Source organism: Eleutherodactylus coqui, chromosome 6 (assembly GCF_035609145.1).
Source record: "Eleutherodactylus coqui strain aEleCoq1 chromosome 6, aEleCoq1.hap1, whole genome shotgun sequence".
NCBI classification, from domain to species: domain Eukaryota; kingdom Metazoa; phylum Chordata; class Amphibia; order Anura; family Eleutherodactylidae; genus Eleutherodactylus; species Eleutherodactylus coqui.
In genome coordinates, this window is record NC_089842.1 from 242,026,510 (window position 1) to 242,043,447 (window position 16,938).

Genomic DNA, 16,938 nt, shown 5'->3' on the forward strand with positions numbered 1-16,938 from the left:
TAGTGCAGTCTTGGACTTTGGGCCTGTAACCACAAGCAAGTGCAACTCCGTAAAGAAGATATTAAAGAGCAGATCTGCCCCGGTGCTCGTCTCCCGGTCGGCCTCCTGTAAGGTCACATGCAGTTTCGGTACTTACCAACACTTTTCATGGACGTTGAGGTTATCTTGTTCTCTTTTCGTTTCTTGATCAATAGGAATTTCTAGGACCCAAAATATAGAGCGTTATACAGAACATGGGGGCAGAGGAGTTTGTGCGGTTCTTGTGACCATACAGCAATACTTTATAATCTGTGTTACTTCTGACTGCGGATCGCCGGGGGGGGGGTCAGACCCGTCACATGTTAATGGCCTACGGCAGGTAGAGACAAGCAACTGAAAGTCCTGGAAAAATCCTTTAACCCCACAATGACCAATACCAACTGTGTATGTCTCTGGTTGCCCAAGGGGCGGAGATATGAAGCGGCCAGTTAACCACTTACACGCCGTGCTGACCATGGTACCTATTAAAGTATCACATTACTTACCCCACATAGTGAATGTTGTCAAGAAGAAGCAATGCCAGAAAATCCACAGCAAAATCTGCACGATTGATGTGAATTTTGCTGCAGAATCTGTAACGGATCTGCATCAGATTTTAACCCTTCAAGCGAAATCTGCGGCAGATCCGCACCAAAATACGCCACATGTGAACACGCAAGGCTGTATTCACACGAGCAAGTTTTCCACGCGATTTTTGAACCAAAAAAGCGGTCCGAAATCGCATGGTGAATGGCATCTCACACCTAAGTGCTTGGAAACAACACATCATTGCCCCATAGGTCAGACTGCTGGAATCAGCCCGCCTGTCACTACTCTATGCTGCCACCAGTGAAGGCGGCATAAAGTATCCAGCAGGTTCCCTTTAAGATTCAAGTATCTTGCAATCTCTCTTTTGGGCTCCTTTCGGCAGCCATACATGTAGAGGAGTCTCAACTAAGCGGTCATTGAAGCTTGACAGAGCCAGCGCAACAAGGGTAATGGGTGGGGGGGCACAGAAGTGACAAAAAAGCTCAGTCACATTAGCCCTTAAAGGGATTTTCCAGGGAAATAATATTGAGGAGCTATCCTCAGGCTAGGTCATCAATAGTTGATCGGCTGGGGTCCGTCGCTCCAAATACACAGAGGTCGGAGCGAACATCTGTGCCAACCTCCATCTAGTGGCCGGCACTTGTAACTGCAGGCACGGCTCCCATCGATTTCAATGATACCCGTGCCTACAGTTACAAGCGCCGGCCACTACACAGAGGTCAGTGAGCAGGCTTCCGCTCTGACCTCTGTGTATTTGCAGTGCTGACAGCATGCTCAGCTGATCGGTCAGGGTCCGGAGCCATGGACCCCAGCTGATCAACTATTGATTACCTATCCTGATGATCGGTCATCAATAGTATTTCCCTGGAAAACCCTTTTAAAGATGTGGCCCTTTTTTTCCCCCACGATTTTTGGTCTCCCCTCTATAACAAAAGCTTGGCCCCTCCTAGCAGTCACAGTGCATGTAACACAGAACACAATACCTGCTTCTCCTCTTCCAGCCTCTGTTTCTCCTCTAAAATGCGCCTCTGCAAAACTTCCTTGCGTGACTTGTGACGGACCAGAGCCTCCGACATGATGTTTATGGCTTCCAAGATGAACCGGACGTCTTTATGATCTCCGATGTAGTAGGATTTCTAGGAGCACAATCAGAGGGTAAGAGAGCAGCCATTGGGGTTATCAACCTGCAATAAGTGAAGCCGTACTAGATAACGTGCAGCGCTCTGCGCTTGTATAGAAAACAGAGTACAGCTCTGAAGGGTGCAGAATAAAGGCTTTTCTAACCCTCTCCTGGATGCGGATAACAGCATGAGGAGTAGAGCGCCCTCTTCTGTATCCTGAGCTCCAGATGAAGAGCCAGCGCTATAGGATGTAATGTGATTCTACAGCACTGCCCCCCACTACTGGTACCGGAGCCTAGGAGACGGAGCAGGGCAGCACAGACCTAAGCCGATCGGCAGGTTATTCTATTCGTACATTTCCAGGAAGAACAACCGAGGGACGGCACGGGGTTATAATAAAAGCAGACGTCAGGAGTGCTGCTAATTCCCTATTCAGGATAGTAAATAAAATGATGTAAGACCACTATCAGTACATAAGTCTAACCAGGGTCAGCGTCTCCATGAATAAGCAGTGGTCCTTACCAAGAAATCAAACAACTCCTCGTTGCACCAGAAATCATCCGGCTCACAATCGCTGAACTCCTAGAAGGAAAAGACCGTAGTTAATGGCAGGAAGTTTACGGCAGCTCGCGGTCATAACGGATGCCGTCTCTGAAGGATTTACCTTTATAAATATCAGTGTGACATCAGGCGGCCATTAATACCCCGATCACCAATAACATTAAAGGGGTTGTCCCGCGGCAGCAAGTGGGGTTATACACTTCTGTATGGCCATATTAATGCACTTTGTAATGTACATTGTGCATTAATTATGAGCCATACAGAAGTTATTCACTTACCTGTTCCGTTGCTGGCGTCCTCGTCTCCATGGTGCCGTCTAATCTTCAGCGTCTAATCGCCGGATTAGACGCGCTTGCGCAGTCCGGTCTTCTCCCTTCTGAATGGGGCCGCTCGTGCCGGAGAGCTGCTCCTCGTAGCTCCGCCCCGTCACGTGTGCCGATTCCAGCCAATCAGGAGGCTGGAATCAGCAATGGACCGCACAGAAGCCCTGCGGTCCACCGAGGGAGAAGATCCCGGCGGCCATCTTCACAAGGTAAGTAAGAAGTCGCCGGAGCGCGGGGATTCGAGTAAGTACTATCTGTTTTGTTTTTTTTAACCCCTGCATCGGGTTTGTCTCGCGCCGAACGGGGGGGCTATTGAAGAAAAAAAAAAAAAAAACGTTTCGGCGCCGGACAACCCCTTTAAGTGTAACCCTGTCTTTGGACCGGTCATGGGGACTTGTGAAAGGTATTGATCAGTAGGGGTCTGGGTGCAGAGTAACATGCATTAAAGGGGTTGTCCCGCGCCGAAACGGGTTTTTGTTTTTTTTCAATAGCCCCCCCCGTTCGGCGCGAGACAAACCCGATGCAGGGGTTAAAAAAAAACAGATAGTACTTACCCGAATCCCCGCGGTCCGGCGTCTTCATACTTACCTTGTGAAGATGGCCGCCGGGATCTTCACCCTCGGTGGACCGCAGGGCTTCTGTGCGGTCCATTGCCGATTCCAGCCTCCTGATTGGCTGGAATCGGCACACGTGACGGGGCGGAGCTACGAGGAGCCGCTCTCCGGCACGAGCGGCCCCATTCAGCAAAGGAGAAGACCGGACTGCGCAAGCGCGTCTAATCGGGCGATTAGACGCTGAAGATTAGACGGCACCATGGAGACGGGGACGCTAGCAACGGAGCAGGTAAGTGAATAACTTCTGTATGGCTCATAATTAATGCACAATGTACATTACAAAGTGCATTAATATGGCCATACAGAAGTGCTGAACCCCACTTGCTGCCGCGGGACAACCCCTTTAAAAGGGGATGTCCAGGATTTAAAAAAAATGCCTATGAGCAATAAAAATAACATAACCAGAAATCACAGATGAAGCCCCTCCAGAACTGCCCCTCTGGTGGTTCCCTGCGGTGAGGACATCATCTACGTAACTGCTGTAGTCAGTCACTGGCCTCAGAGATTTGCGGCACCACTACGGTGTGATGTCATCGCTGCAGGACCCGGTGGTGGGATTTAACTGGTTACTGTCAACTATTCCCTGCTCATAGGCAAATTTCTGGATGATCCGCCTTAACAAAGGGAGACCCCGCCCACTTATATACATCATAGAGCCCTTGTAAGAGAGTTCTACAGGGCGTTTCAAAAGTCAGGGCCACCCCAATGTCTTGTGAACGAAAAGAGATGCAAGGAACACTTAGATGGATGAGCGAAAACTTTCGGCACTGTGGTGCCTGTTGGCCAACTTGGATTCAGCCCAAGAAACGTCATTGGAAAGATGTTCATGGATTACATGATTTAAAGGGCCACTCCAGTGATCACGCATTATGTAGGTGTGTGTGTGTGGGCGAGCGTTACCTCACTTAGTTATCTTTCTCTCTGAAGCTCCCAGCCTCTTCCTCCTCAGATGGTCATGTGATCTCAGTTCTGACAGCTCAGATCTACTTGGGGTTTTGTGTTTATTTTTCTAGTCCGTTTCTCAGTCTGTGTGATGCTGTTACATGGATCTACCACAGAAACTGCCTACAGAGGGAAATTGGACTTCCTATCAGTTACTGATGATGATCACAAAGCTCCTGTCACACAGGTATAATAGAGGTGGTCACAGCTCATCCTCCAGACTGTACACATATGGTGTGTGGCTTATTTAGAAGAATATAGGAGCTAATGATAATTAAACTGCCCCAAGGAGGCGAACATAGCCTAGCCTCAGCTAAAGCTGAACTGATGCATCATGGGATAACTATGAAACTGAAAGTAAAAATATCTCAGCACCAAGATGGTGTCTGATGAGCATCAGACGGGGGGCTGCACTGCATGGAAGGGACTGGAATACACAGAGGGGAGCTCCAGAGTGCAACAGGCAGTCAGGTGAGAGGGGGCAGCGATGGCAAAATGCGTTTTCGCCGGGTGGCCCGTGAGAAATTGATTTGTGCGGTCATGTTTTCAATACCTGCAACCATTTTTGTGTTATGATGTCATGTTGAGTATTAATAAAGTTGTTATGTTGAATGATGAGGTACCAGAGGATGGCCTACCAGCCTTAAATCATGTATCCCATGACTCCCTTTACCTTGGCCTGAATCCAAGATGGCCGACACCCATCTGAAGTGTTCTACAAAACCTCTTACTTCTCTTTTCTTCCAGAAGGTATTCTGGGTGTCCCTCACCTGTAGAATGCTCATCGGTCTCGTACCATGCTGCACACTTCCATGTCGCTGTCCGTGTCCTTTTCCTGAAAAATATAGAATAAATCCAGTAGTTTGTCACTTTTCCAATATGGAGGGTCCTGCGGTTTGTTCGGTACTTCTTGTTGCTTACCTTCTTCTCCTCAAACGGGGGAAGATGTGCGCTGCTGAAAAAGGAATAAGTCTGTAAGTATTTTATGGGTCATACGTGGATTCTACAGCAAATCTGCAAGAAATGGCTGAACTAATGCACTGCGGTCGCTCAGCGTGACGCGGCAGACAACCGGGTTCGAGGGCGGAGCCGTCTCTAGTGGTTCTACTGAATGAAGGATGTCACTGAATGGCTGTGATTGGTTGATCGAGCGCCAGCACTCATTGGTTAATCGAGAGCCGCGTCAGCCAATCAGAGCATTAGCTTCCTGTAGGCGGGGTATTTAAGCCTGCTTCCAGGAAGAACTACTCTGCCGGCTTGAAGGAGGACACCGCAGTCAGCAGCAGCAATGGAGGCCAGCGCGAGGACCCCGAAAATAAGACATTGCTTTTTATTGAGGCAAAAATTAATATAAGACAGCGTCTTACTTTCTGGGAAACATGGTAGTTAGCAGATGCGCCCTCTAGTGGTCTCACCATCATTACTTACCTGAAACCACCTTGTTTATTCCGCTCATGAGCTTCCCTCAGTTCTGTAATGATAGAATACGGTAATCACAAAGTGCGGTACGGTCAGTAGCAGAGGATAACCAGGTAGGTACAGAAGGGTAGAGAGGACTGTAGCATTTACCCTAAAAGTAAAAGCCCTTAAAGGGGTCTGTCACTACAACAAAACCCCATCCACCTGCTCGGTCCCGCCTAAAGTAAAAAAAGAGGACATACTCGCCTGTCCTGGGGCCCCCGGGATGCAGCTGGGAGCCGCCGCCAGTATAGGTGGTGACTTCCAGGTGGATAACTCGGCGGAAGTCAGGTGTCGTCTGCGGCCAATCAGAGTCCGCAGCGTCAGCGCACACGTTTACCAGGAGCATGTACGGTGACGTATGTACAGATACACAGCGGCCTCTGATTGGCAGCAGATGACACCTGACTCCCGCCGGGACGTCAACCCGGAAGTTGCCACCGATACTGGCAGTGGCTCTCAGCTGCGTCCCAGGGCCCCAGGTCAGGCCAGTATGCCCTCTTTCTTTACTCTTGGCCGGGCCGGGCAACAGATTTTGTTGTAATGACAAAACCCCTCTAAGTCATAACAATACAAAAAAATATTCTATGGCTTCATTTCTTACATTCACAATCATCGACAACCAATATGGCTGCCACTAGTTCTACTAATCATTATTTATATAGAAGATATTTCTGCAGAGCTATACAGATTTCAAATATAAGCCCTCCCCCACCAAAATAAGCCCTAGCTATACTACATGAAAGAAAATAAAATATTACTCACCTAGCAGACGGCGTTCGGGTCCCTCGCATTGGGATTCCGTGTCCTCCTGATGAGAGGAAGACCTGCTCTGTCGGCGTTCAGGACACGGAAGCCTGCAGCAGCGACGGAGACCAGCGAGAGGGACTCAGTACGCCGCCTGCTAGGTGAGTATTATAGGATATGTACAGATATGGGGAATACAGTACAGTGGAATGTAGAAGAGAGGTAATTGGAGAACAGTTTGATGAGGGGGGTGCAATAGGCTCCCTAGAGAGGGGTGTTTTTAGGGCATACTAAAAAAGACAAAAGTTTGGTCCGATGTCGCCAGCAGAGCAAAATGTGATTGTTCTCAGTAAGAGAAACCGAGTAATCATGTAGATATGAGACCTTTTAATGGCTAACACAAATACATGATGTTACAGCGAGCTTAAGCCTGAAGAAGAACCCTGTGAGGTCCGAAAGCTTGCTGTAACATCATGTATTTTTGTTAGCTATTAAAAGGTATCATATCTACAGGATTACTTGGTTTCTCTTGCTGAGAACAATCAGATGGGGCATACTGAAAACTGTAGGTATTGGTTACACCGGATTGTCAAAGGTAGCACATTCCAGGGAACTGGTGCAGCTCAGGGAAAGAGTTGGAGACGAGAGTGGAAGGTGCCGATTATAAAGGATATTTATCTGAGATTATTAACAGAATGGAGATCACGGGTAAGGGGGGTAGGCAGAGATGAGGGAAGGGATACAGGACGGTGCAGCACTGTGGAGAGCTTTATGGATGAGGGGTATAAATTGTATTTTCTAGTGAACGGGCAACCGATGCAGTGACCGGCACAGGGTGGAGGCATGGGCCCAGTGACCGGCACAGGGTGGAGGCATGGGCCCAGTGACCGGCACAGGGTGGAGGCATGGGCCCAGTGACCGGCACAGGGTGGAGGCATGGGCCCAGTGACCGGCACAGGGTGGAGGCATGGGCCCAGTGACCGGCACAGGGTGGAGGCATGGGCCCAGTGACCGGCACAGGGTGGAGGCATGGGCCCAGTGACCGGCACAGGGTGGAGGCATGGGCCCAGTGACCGGCACAGGGTGGAGGCATGGGCCCAGTGACCGGCACAGGGTGGAGGCATGGGCCCAGTGACCGGCACAGGGTGGAGGCATGGGCCCAGTGACCGGCACAGGGTGGAGGCATGGGCCCAGTGACCGGCACAGGGTGGAGGCATGGGCCCAGTGACCGGCACAGGGTGGAGGCATGGGCCCAGTGACCGGCACAGGGTGGAGGCATGGGCCCAGTGACCGGCACAGGGTGGAGGCATGGGCCCAGTGACCGGCACAGGGTGGAGGCATGGGCCCAGTGACCGGCACAGGGTGGAGGCATGGGCCCAGTGACCGGCACAGGGTGGAGGCATGGGCCCAGTGACCGGCACAGGGTGGAGGCATGGGCCCAGTGACCGGCACAGGGTGGAGGCATGGGCCCAGTGACCGGCACAGGGTGGAGGCATGGGCGCAGTGACTGGCACAGGGTGGAGGCATGGGCGCAGTGACCGGCACAGGGTGGAGGCATGGGCGCAGTGACTGGCACAGGGTGGAGGCATGGGTGTAGGATAGTTTATAGAGGGGAGAGTTTAGTGAGGGGAAGCCTGATTAGTAATAAGTTGCAGTAGTGAAGACAAATGGATCAGGACAACCAGAAGAGATTTAGCCATTTCCACAGAGAAGCACAGAGATTCCGGAGATGTTTTTGAGGTGCAGGTGACATGAGCGAGTAAGTAACGGGATATGGGAAGTGAAGGAAAGGTGGGAGATAAATATGATCCCCCAAGACAGCGGGTGTGCTGCTGAGGAGTTCTGGGGGCACCACACACTGAAATGGAAATATCAAGTTTAGGTAGGTTAGTATAGACGGAGTGATATGTGCCCTGCTCCTGGAAATACAAACTTAAAGGGGTTGTCTCACGCCGAAACGGGTTTTTTTTTTATTCAATAGGCCCCCCGTTCGGCGCGAGACAAACCCGATGCATGTGATAAAAAAAAACAAAAACGGGTAGTACTTACCCGAATCCCCGCGCTACGGCGACTTCTTCCTTCTTACTTACCTTAGTAAGATGGCCGCCGGGATCTTCACTGTGCAGTCCATTGCCGATTCCAGCCTCCTGATTGGCTGGAATCGGCACACGTGACGGGGCGGAGCTACGAGGACCCGCTCTCCGGCACGAGCGGCCCCATTCAGAAGACAGAAGACCGCACAGCGCAAGCGCGTCTAAAATCGCCAGAAGAGGCGATTTTAGACGGATCTATGGAGACGAGGACGCCAGCAACGGAACAGGTAAGTGAATAACTTCTGTATGGCTCATAATTAATGCACAATGTACATTACAAAGTGCATTAATATGGCCATACAGAAGTGTATAACCCCACCTGCTGCCGCGAGACAACCCCTTTAAGAAGATTTGCCAAACAGGAGAATAGGAAACCTGGGAGAGACAAATCGTGGCCTTCTGGGCCGACACAGATAAAATCAAAAAGTGGCCCAATAGCAGTGATTCAGAAAGTCTGACCGTAGAAGATGACTTTACCTCGAAATGAGATGCCTCCTGATGGCAACACAGACCGCACATCAATATCACCGCCACGGCGCTCATCAAATGCTGGTCCAGGTCTCTGCATCCTGCTGTGGGGATCTGGAGAGCGGTTCCCCCTCCTATTCTGGTCCTTGGTGTCCCCAGCCGCAGCACGGTCGCCTCCCCTATCAGGCATAACTGAAGGCCCACCACGATCAATGTTACGCCGTCTAAAATCTGTATCTTCGAAGGCATCTTGAGGTTGAGGCCCTCCACCAGTGGTAGGTTGAAATGGAGAGACCCTATTAATACCAGGTTGAGCTAAAGGCCCAACTTTAGTGTCAGGTAACATCTTGGCGCCCCCTCCTGTGCCGAACTTCGATGCGTCGTCTTTACTGTTAGGTTGAGGGTCTGAGCTACCGGCACGGCGCAAGGTCCTGGCGTCAAAGTCTTCATTAGGGTTAAGATGCGGGAATCTTGGCACGTCTCCACTGTCACGGCGAGATTCCCGTCCACGGTCATGTTGCCGGAATCGGGCTTTGTTATCATCATCTCGTGATCGAGGCTTTGACACCGCTGCATACTTCGACAGATTCTGGGGTCTACGGGCTGGTTTTGTATTACTAGGCCCCGCCACTTGAATAGGCTCATCTGTAGCAGATAATTACCGGAGGTAGGATTAGTTTGATATTTAAAGGCATTGTATACAGGGGTGTGAGCCCTAAAGTTCCCTTCAATCACCCCCAGTTATGGCAACCTCCCCCTGTATAACTACCTGCGCTTGGCTCTGAAGTCATATGAAGGCACGGAGAGGAGCTTGCTGGGAGCTCTTGCGCATTCGCTCATACTTATTGTGACGCGGTACGGCCACATGGGATGGAATTCTATGCTGAAGATCTACTGTATTTAGGGTATGTTCACGGGGCATCTTGTGGCGCGTACTCCTGCCAAAATACCATGGCTGTGTAATAGAAAACCGCCTCCCTTTCTTGACAACGCGCTTTTTCCCCAACGCATATTTACAACCCCATTTGCATAAAAGAAAATACGTGACGTCACTTTTTTTTGAGCTTTTGCCAAAGAAATCAGTGCGGCTTCAAAATACGCTGCAAAATAGACGTAAAGTGCGAACAAATGGTGAGGATTGTAAACTGTAACATTTATATGGCGGATTGTCATTGCAGATTTCTTCCACTGCAAAGGATGAAACCTGCAGCAACTGCTATGAAAACTAGCAACGCAATCAAGGATCCAGCGCTACATATATGAGGAGGGAGGCAGGCCTTGGGGCCCCCCTGGCTTCAGAGCCAGGCTGACTGCTGCAGACACCACTGGTTGTACATGGTTAGAAAACATGCAGCCGATTTCTTCTAAAAACACTGCCACACCTGTCTGTAGGTTGTATTTGGTCTTGCAGCTCGACCCCATTGACTTCCATGGACCAGACACAACACATGGACGGGTTTGGCGGTGTTTGTAGAAGCAGCAGCCATATTTTTATAATCCCGTAAAACGCCGTTAATAAGCACTGATGCTCACAACAAAGCTATACTATTGGCTACAATAGCAGCTGCTGAAAGATGGCCATACACATAACAAGATTACCCAATCTGCCAGTTTCTACTCTAACAGCTGACCATCTATCATGTATGGTGGTGTGCCAACCGTCCTCCGATGGCAGAAGTTGGGAGACAAAAGGATCGGGCATGTTAAGAAACATTTCTTGGAATAGCTGTCAGGTACCGAAGCACCCGACAGCAATCCCAGCGATGATCGCTCCTATGCTTTTACACAGGAGTGATCGCTCAGTAAATGGAGGTGGAGCAAGCAGAGGATCGTTCCGGCCCGCCCGCCTCCATTCACAGTAAACATGCAGTCCTTCATAGATGAATGACAGCCCGTTTAAACTCAACGATGCAGCGGCAGACCAACAGTGATTTTATGGTATGCATGAAAAAAATCAGATCAGTGATTTATCACCAGGTGTTACTGTAGTATGTCTCCACAGGAAGTATAGGTTGGTCGGGCTGACTTACAGGTAACGCCCAAAGCTGACAAAAAAAAAAAAAATCACACCCGAGTGGAGACATTCTACACTAATACCCTTCTTGTATATTCCGGGGTCATCTTTTTTTCCTTCTTCAGGCAAAGGCGTGGCCAGCAGGGGGCAATGGCAGCTGGGGGAGATTTCACTCCTCGCTCTCCTCCATCCCTCTCCATTCAATTTAGCAGTGACTGTTTAATTACTGGATGGCTGCTGTTTACACTGATCGATCAACGTTCAGGATTTTATGCAGTTTAAACGATGAGCGATAATCCTGAACGCTGATCGTTCAGTGTAAACAGCAGCTGTTCAGTACTGAACAGCTGCTGCTAAAGTGAATGGAGAGGGGCGGGGGAGAGAGTGGAGTGAAATCTGCCTTGCTGACCGCTCTGTCAGAGCACCAGCTATACTCGCTCCTGTGCAGCAGCATGGGAACGAGTACACACAGGGACGAGTGTCGGGCATCGATTGCTCAACATTCATCTAGTGTAAATGTGCCTTTACATGAGATGAACCGAGTATTAGTGTGGTATGTCTCCACTCAGGAGCGATTTTGTCAGCTTTGGCCATTTCCTGTAGGCCAGCCTGGCCAACCCATGCTTGGTGGAGACATACTACACTAAAACCTTATCACCGAACAGTCTTTCACTGTGTGTGTTCCCTGCACAATTATTGTGCAAAATGCTCAATCTAACAGCGATTTGCACAATAATCATCCTGTGTAAAAATGGGGCTTAGATTTCGGCATACCCAATCCATTGTTCCCAGGGGCAAACAGTAGTCTGGAAGGTTCTATTTAGGTGCTTAAACATACCCTCAGGACCAGTATCTGTATTGCTGATTTCATGGACCTCGGGTTTCGATACATAAACTTCATTCACGACCTAAGGTATAAAAATAAATATATGAAGAAGGCAAGCCAAGAAGAGCGTTGCTTATATTATCACATCCATCGTATTATATCTAATCTCAGACATCCCCTTTAAGGGGAGCATGTTTGATGTCTGGAGAGTAACTCTTATATTTGGATACGACCTGTAGGACACGTTCACATGGGGTGGATTTGCCAAAAATGTTTAAATCCACAGAATGTCAATTTTAGCAGCAGATTTAGTGCAACATTGTGGACTTGCCATGGACTTCCGCACAACCCTCAGAAACATCCGCCCCACGTAAACATCCCCGTCAAGTGGACCTTACAAGACCATTGCCAACACGCTTACGGTTATTTTCTTCCTTCCATGAATTTGCTCGATGGCGAGAGCGTTACTGGCCAACTTTCTGTAATGGCCTTGCAGTTCTACTTCAAAATCAGCCTCGATTCCCATGATAGGATGATGCTTCACCTGAAAGACAAAATGCCACAAACTTAGAGATGAGCGAGTAGTGCCTTAGCCGAGTATCCGCCCGCTCGCCTGTAAAGATTCGGCTGCCGGCGCGGGTGACAGGTGAGTTGGGGCGGTGAGCGGGGGGAGGGGGGTGGTGGTGGCTGGGGTGGGGAGAGAGAGATCTACCCTCCGTCCTCCCCGCCGCTCCCCGAATCTTTAGAGACGAGCGGGGAGATACTCGGCTAAGGCATTACTCACTCGAGCAGTTAGCCTTAGCGAGTATACTCGCTCATCTCTACACAAACTAAATAGACATAAGTAAATCAGCCCCATAGACTTCAATCAGACTGACCTGTAATACGAGACACAGCTTACCTTCAGATGAGATATTGTGCTAAGTGACATCATGCTCCATGCTACAACACGTGTCAACCACAAGGCCCGCAGCCCAATCCGGCCCGCTGCCTCGTGCTATGTGGCCTGCGGCATGCCGACGCCGCTCACCACTTCAGCGATTACCAGCTGGGGTGCCGCAGCTCCCCGCTGGTAATCATGCTGCTGGCGCTGATCCCGGCACACACTCTGACGTCAGTGTGCAGCCGGGATCCTCCTCCCCTGCGTCCCCTGCTCTTCAGTTCCGCAGGAGAGGACTCAGGGAGGAAGCGTTCGGGGCTACACACTGATCCCAGTGTGCACCGGGATTATTGTGAGCAGAGGGGGAGCGGTGCTGAATGCAAAGAGGAGGTAAGTATATAGGTTAGGGGGGAAACTATTACCGAGGGGGGCTTATTATTACTACCAAGGGAGGGGGGGGCTTATCATTACTCCCGAGGGGGGGGGGGGGCTTATCATTACTACCGAGGGGGGGGGGGTTGCTAATCATTACCACCGAGGGGGGGGGGGGGGTGCTAATCATTACCACCGAGGGGGGGGGGGGGGTGCTAATCATTACCACCGAGGGGGGGGGGGGGAGCTTATCATTACTACCGAGGGGGGGGGGGGGGGCTTATCCTTACTACCGAGGGGGGGGGGGCCTTATCCTTACTACCGAGGGGGGGGGGGGCTTATCCTTACTACCGAGGGGGGGGGGGGGGCTTATCAGTACTACCGAGGGGGGGGGGGGCTTATCAGTACTACCGAGGGGGGAGAAGCTTATCATTACTACCAAGGGGGGGGGGGGGGGGGGGGAGCTTATCATTACCACCGGGGGGGGGGGGGGGGAGCTTATCATTACTACCGAGGGGGGGGGGGGGGAGCTTATCATTACTACCGAGGGGGGGGGGGGGAGCTTATCATTACTACCGAGGGGGGGGGGGAGCTTATCATTACTACCGAGGGGGTGGGGGGTGGGGGGGTGGGGAGCTTATTATTACTACCGAGGGGGGCGGGGGGAGCTTATTATCCCTACCGAGGGGGGGGGGGGGGGCTTATTATCACTACCGAGGGGGGGAGCTTATTATCACTACCGAGGGGGGGAGCTTATTATCACTACCGAGGGGGGGAGCTTATTATCACTACCGAGGGGGGGAGCTTATTATCACTACCGAGGGGGGGGAGCTTATTATCACTACCGAGGGGGGGGAGCTTATTATCACTACCGAGGGGGGGGGGGCTTATTATCACTACCGAGGGGGGGGGGCTTATTATCACTACCGAGGGGGGGGGGGAGCTTATTATTACTACCGAGGGGGTAAGGGGGGGCTTATTATTATTACAGAGGTGGGTTAATCTTATTACTGTGGGGGGGTTCATGTTGCTGTGGGGGTGTTACTACTGAGGGGGTTAATGTTACTAATTGGGACACTGTGGGTCGTTATTTTTACTGGGGCCACTATCAGGGTGATTATTGGGTTCGTTCACATGGGAGTAATTGTATTTCGGTCGCACAAATATGCTGCGTATTTGTGCAATCGAAAATCGCTTATGCCTGCATATTTGGGCACGCAAAAAAGAGCGCAGATGGGCCCACTGAGATGGTGCGCACATATGCAGTGAATACAGAGGTTTCCTGCACATTCACCACATATTTGCGCGGCCCATTCACTTCAATGGCCTCTTGGGGTGGGGAGTACGTAATAAAATAGGTCCTGCTGTGTGACAATATACATTATGTGAATGAACTCACTGACAGCAATGGCTTCTATTCACTGCATATTATGTACGCAAATACGCTGGTGTGAACGGCCCTTACTGTACTGTCTTACAATCGGCCCTTTAAAGGTCACCATAAGCCTGATGTGGCCCTCGGGGACAATGAGTTTGACACCCCTGGGCTACAAGGTAACATGAGAAACTCCTGTCGTTATAGTCATGACATGTAAATAATAGGGTTGGGGGCTGCAGGGAGGAACACGCTGGTAATTGATTACATTTCACTGAAGGTCATTTAGGCCGCTTTCACACGGGTGACAAAAAAACCCCAAAACGCACGTTTTTTATTGCGATGTGACAGCGCTACAAACTGCATATATATATATATAGCCCATGCTGTCCTACGGGTTCCTTCACACAAGCGATGCTTCGTAGGCTGCTACACTGAGAATACAGAACCTCGGCTTGCGCTATACATGTTTTGTAGCCCATATTGGAGCCTTCCTTTGTGTTGCATCACATAAAAACGCAGTTTTCGTGCGGTGCGATGCAACTTGTACAGTAGTAAGTCCTACTATAAAAGCCCTAAAATAAACCCTAGCTACATTAAATAATAATAAACCCTCTATCGGGCGCTGTCAGCTCCGGCACGCGTCTCCTCTGGAGCTCCGGCACACTTTTTTGTAGTCTTCAGGCAGCCCTTCCTGGATTGGAGGTTTAAAATCCCCGCCTCCAGGAAGCGCTGGCTGTGATTGGTTCTTGAGCGCCACGGCTCACCAGTCAGAGCCACTGCTCGATGCACCAATCACAGCCGTAGCTGCAGAGGAGGAAGCGCCTGATAGGTGATGTATTATACAGATAGGGCTTATATTTCATGAGACTTTGTAGCGCACACTGATGCGATATCGACTGTGATTTTCTCACAGCGATGTTGCGTTGCCCGTGTGAAAGCGGCCATATATACGTGAATTTAAAAGTAGTTACATTTTTGGAAAACCCGCATATAAGGCGCCAGCAGCTTATTGGGAACCGCGAGATCACATGACCGCTGCTGCACTCACCAGATATTGTACTCTGTGCTGAATCCCAACAATGTGGAAGAAGATGAGGTCTGATCTGAAGGCGGATTCACACAGCTTGCATTCGTACATGCGGACACCTTCGCTATCTTCTGCGTATTCATATATGTACTCAAGGCCTGGCAAAAGAAATGCACATTTTAACCCCTTAGCGACAAGATATGGAGTGGGCTCACCTCAGCTTAACATTACATGTCCCTCCACATACAGGCTCAGTTCTATATACACTCGAACCAGAGTGTCTGGGCAACTTCCCCAATGATCGTGGAGGACTGACTGCAGGAACCCCACCTTAGATCCTTCTTCTCTAATCTACCAGCTTGTCTCCAGAGACTTTGGGTATCTCATAAGAAAAGCAAAAGGTGAAGAGTGTTAAGTCAGCAGACATGTAGTCTTAAGCTCCTGCTCACGACCTGAAGGTTGTGGGTTCAATCCCCACATGGTTCTTAAGGGTGACTCAGGTGACACCCTTCCATCCCTCTCAGTCAGATAACAAGATTTATTGTAATGTAAGAGTGCTGCAGAGCCTTTAATGTATGGAATCGGCCAGGGAACAAGCAGCTTCCACCTATTATACACATGCTGTCGCCATATTCAGGACTACATTCAGGACTTTCTTACCAATTAAAGGTTCCCTTCTGCCCGTCTCTAAGATCTGCTCGTTCAGCGTCTTCGCTTTTCCCATATAAGACTGCTGTGCTCGCTTTACCCCCTATATAAACAGTAAGCAGAATCATATTGTGTTAACACAAATGGATTATCGAGTCCTTATAGAAATGTGCGGGGGTAACGACATTCGTGGACTCAGGACTACAGTCAGGTTTCACTACTGAAGTCAATAGGACTCCGCTCTGGACACGGCTCCACAGACTCCGATGGGGATATCTAATCACAGGACTCGGAGGAAGGAATACCAAAGGGTGCGGGGCTTGGAGGTGTGCAGAGGACCTTTGGTACTAGTGATCATCGGAGTCCCAGAACACAAACCCCGACAAATGACATCTTATTATGATGAAACTGTTTAGTCTGGTCCCTCTCTTCCGTCCAGGGAAGGACGCTGCTGCTGCACGCCGGGGGGACAGCTGCTGGGGCTGCGATGGGAACTGCACATTACACAATTTGGTTAGTACTGTCCCTTTTAAAAAAAACGGAGGAAATCTCTTACCACCATGAAAGTGTGGATTGACGAGTTCTTGTGAATGGCTTTTTCTTTTTCACTGTTGAACTGGGCATCGCAGAGCTGCAAAAACAAAGAAAACACCAATTAGATACTTCAAGAGATGTTACCACCAAGTAACACGTGTGCTCCATGTATGTGTGCATACTAGGGCTGGGTACACGTCAGACACCGGAACATCTCAGGGCACGTGTACCATAGGCTCAGCCTAAGAGGGACGCCCAGTCTGAACCAAAGACACCGCAGACACGGAAGGAACCGGTCATGGTGCAAACAAGAACATGGCCCCGTGTCCTGCAAAAGGGGGTAAAGCCTACAAACCGGGCGAGCA

At 50.2% G+C, this 16,938-nt stretch overlaps 1 protein-coding gene across 6 annotated transcripts in view; it reads right to left on the bottom strand.

Annotated features, from left to right (window-relative positions):
* The window catches only part of LOC136633445 (uncharacterized), a 59,474-nt gene that overhangs the window by 28,548 nt on the left and 13,988 nt on the right, over positions 1-16,938 (bottom strand). For 5 of the 6 annotated variants that reach the window (XM_066609186.1, XM_066609189.1, XM_066609187.1 and 2 more), the window contains exons 3-14: positions 16,596-16,670; positions 16,052-16,142; positions 15,413-15,549; positions 12,156-12,278; positions 11,747-11,816; positions 8,904-9,539; positions 5,557-5,599; positions 5,050-5,083; positions 4,925-4,963; positions 2,211-2,270; positions 1,551-1,703; positions 137-200 (exon numbers count right to left, since the gene is read on the bottom strand). In XM_066609186.1, the coding sequence (XP_066465283.1) occupies positions 137-200; positions 1,551-1,703; positions 2,211-2,270; positions 4,925-4,963; positions 5,050-5,083; positions 5,557-5,599; positions 8,904-9,539; positions 11,747-11,816; positions 12,156-12,278; positions 15,413-15,549; positions 16,052-16,142; positions 16,596-16,670 (1,525 nt within the window). The remainder of the gene's footprint in view (positions 1-136; positions 201-1,550; positions 1,704-2,210; positions 2,271-4,924; positions 4,964-5,049; positions 5,084-5,556; positions 5,600-8,903; positions 9,540-11,746; positions 11,817-12,155; positions 12,279-15,412; positions 15,550-16,051; positions 16,143-16,595; positions 16,671-16,938) is intronic. The other variant, XM_066609188.1, reaches the window with a different exon arrangement.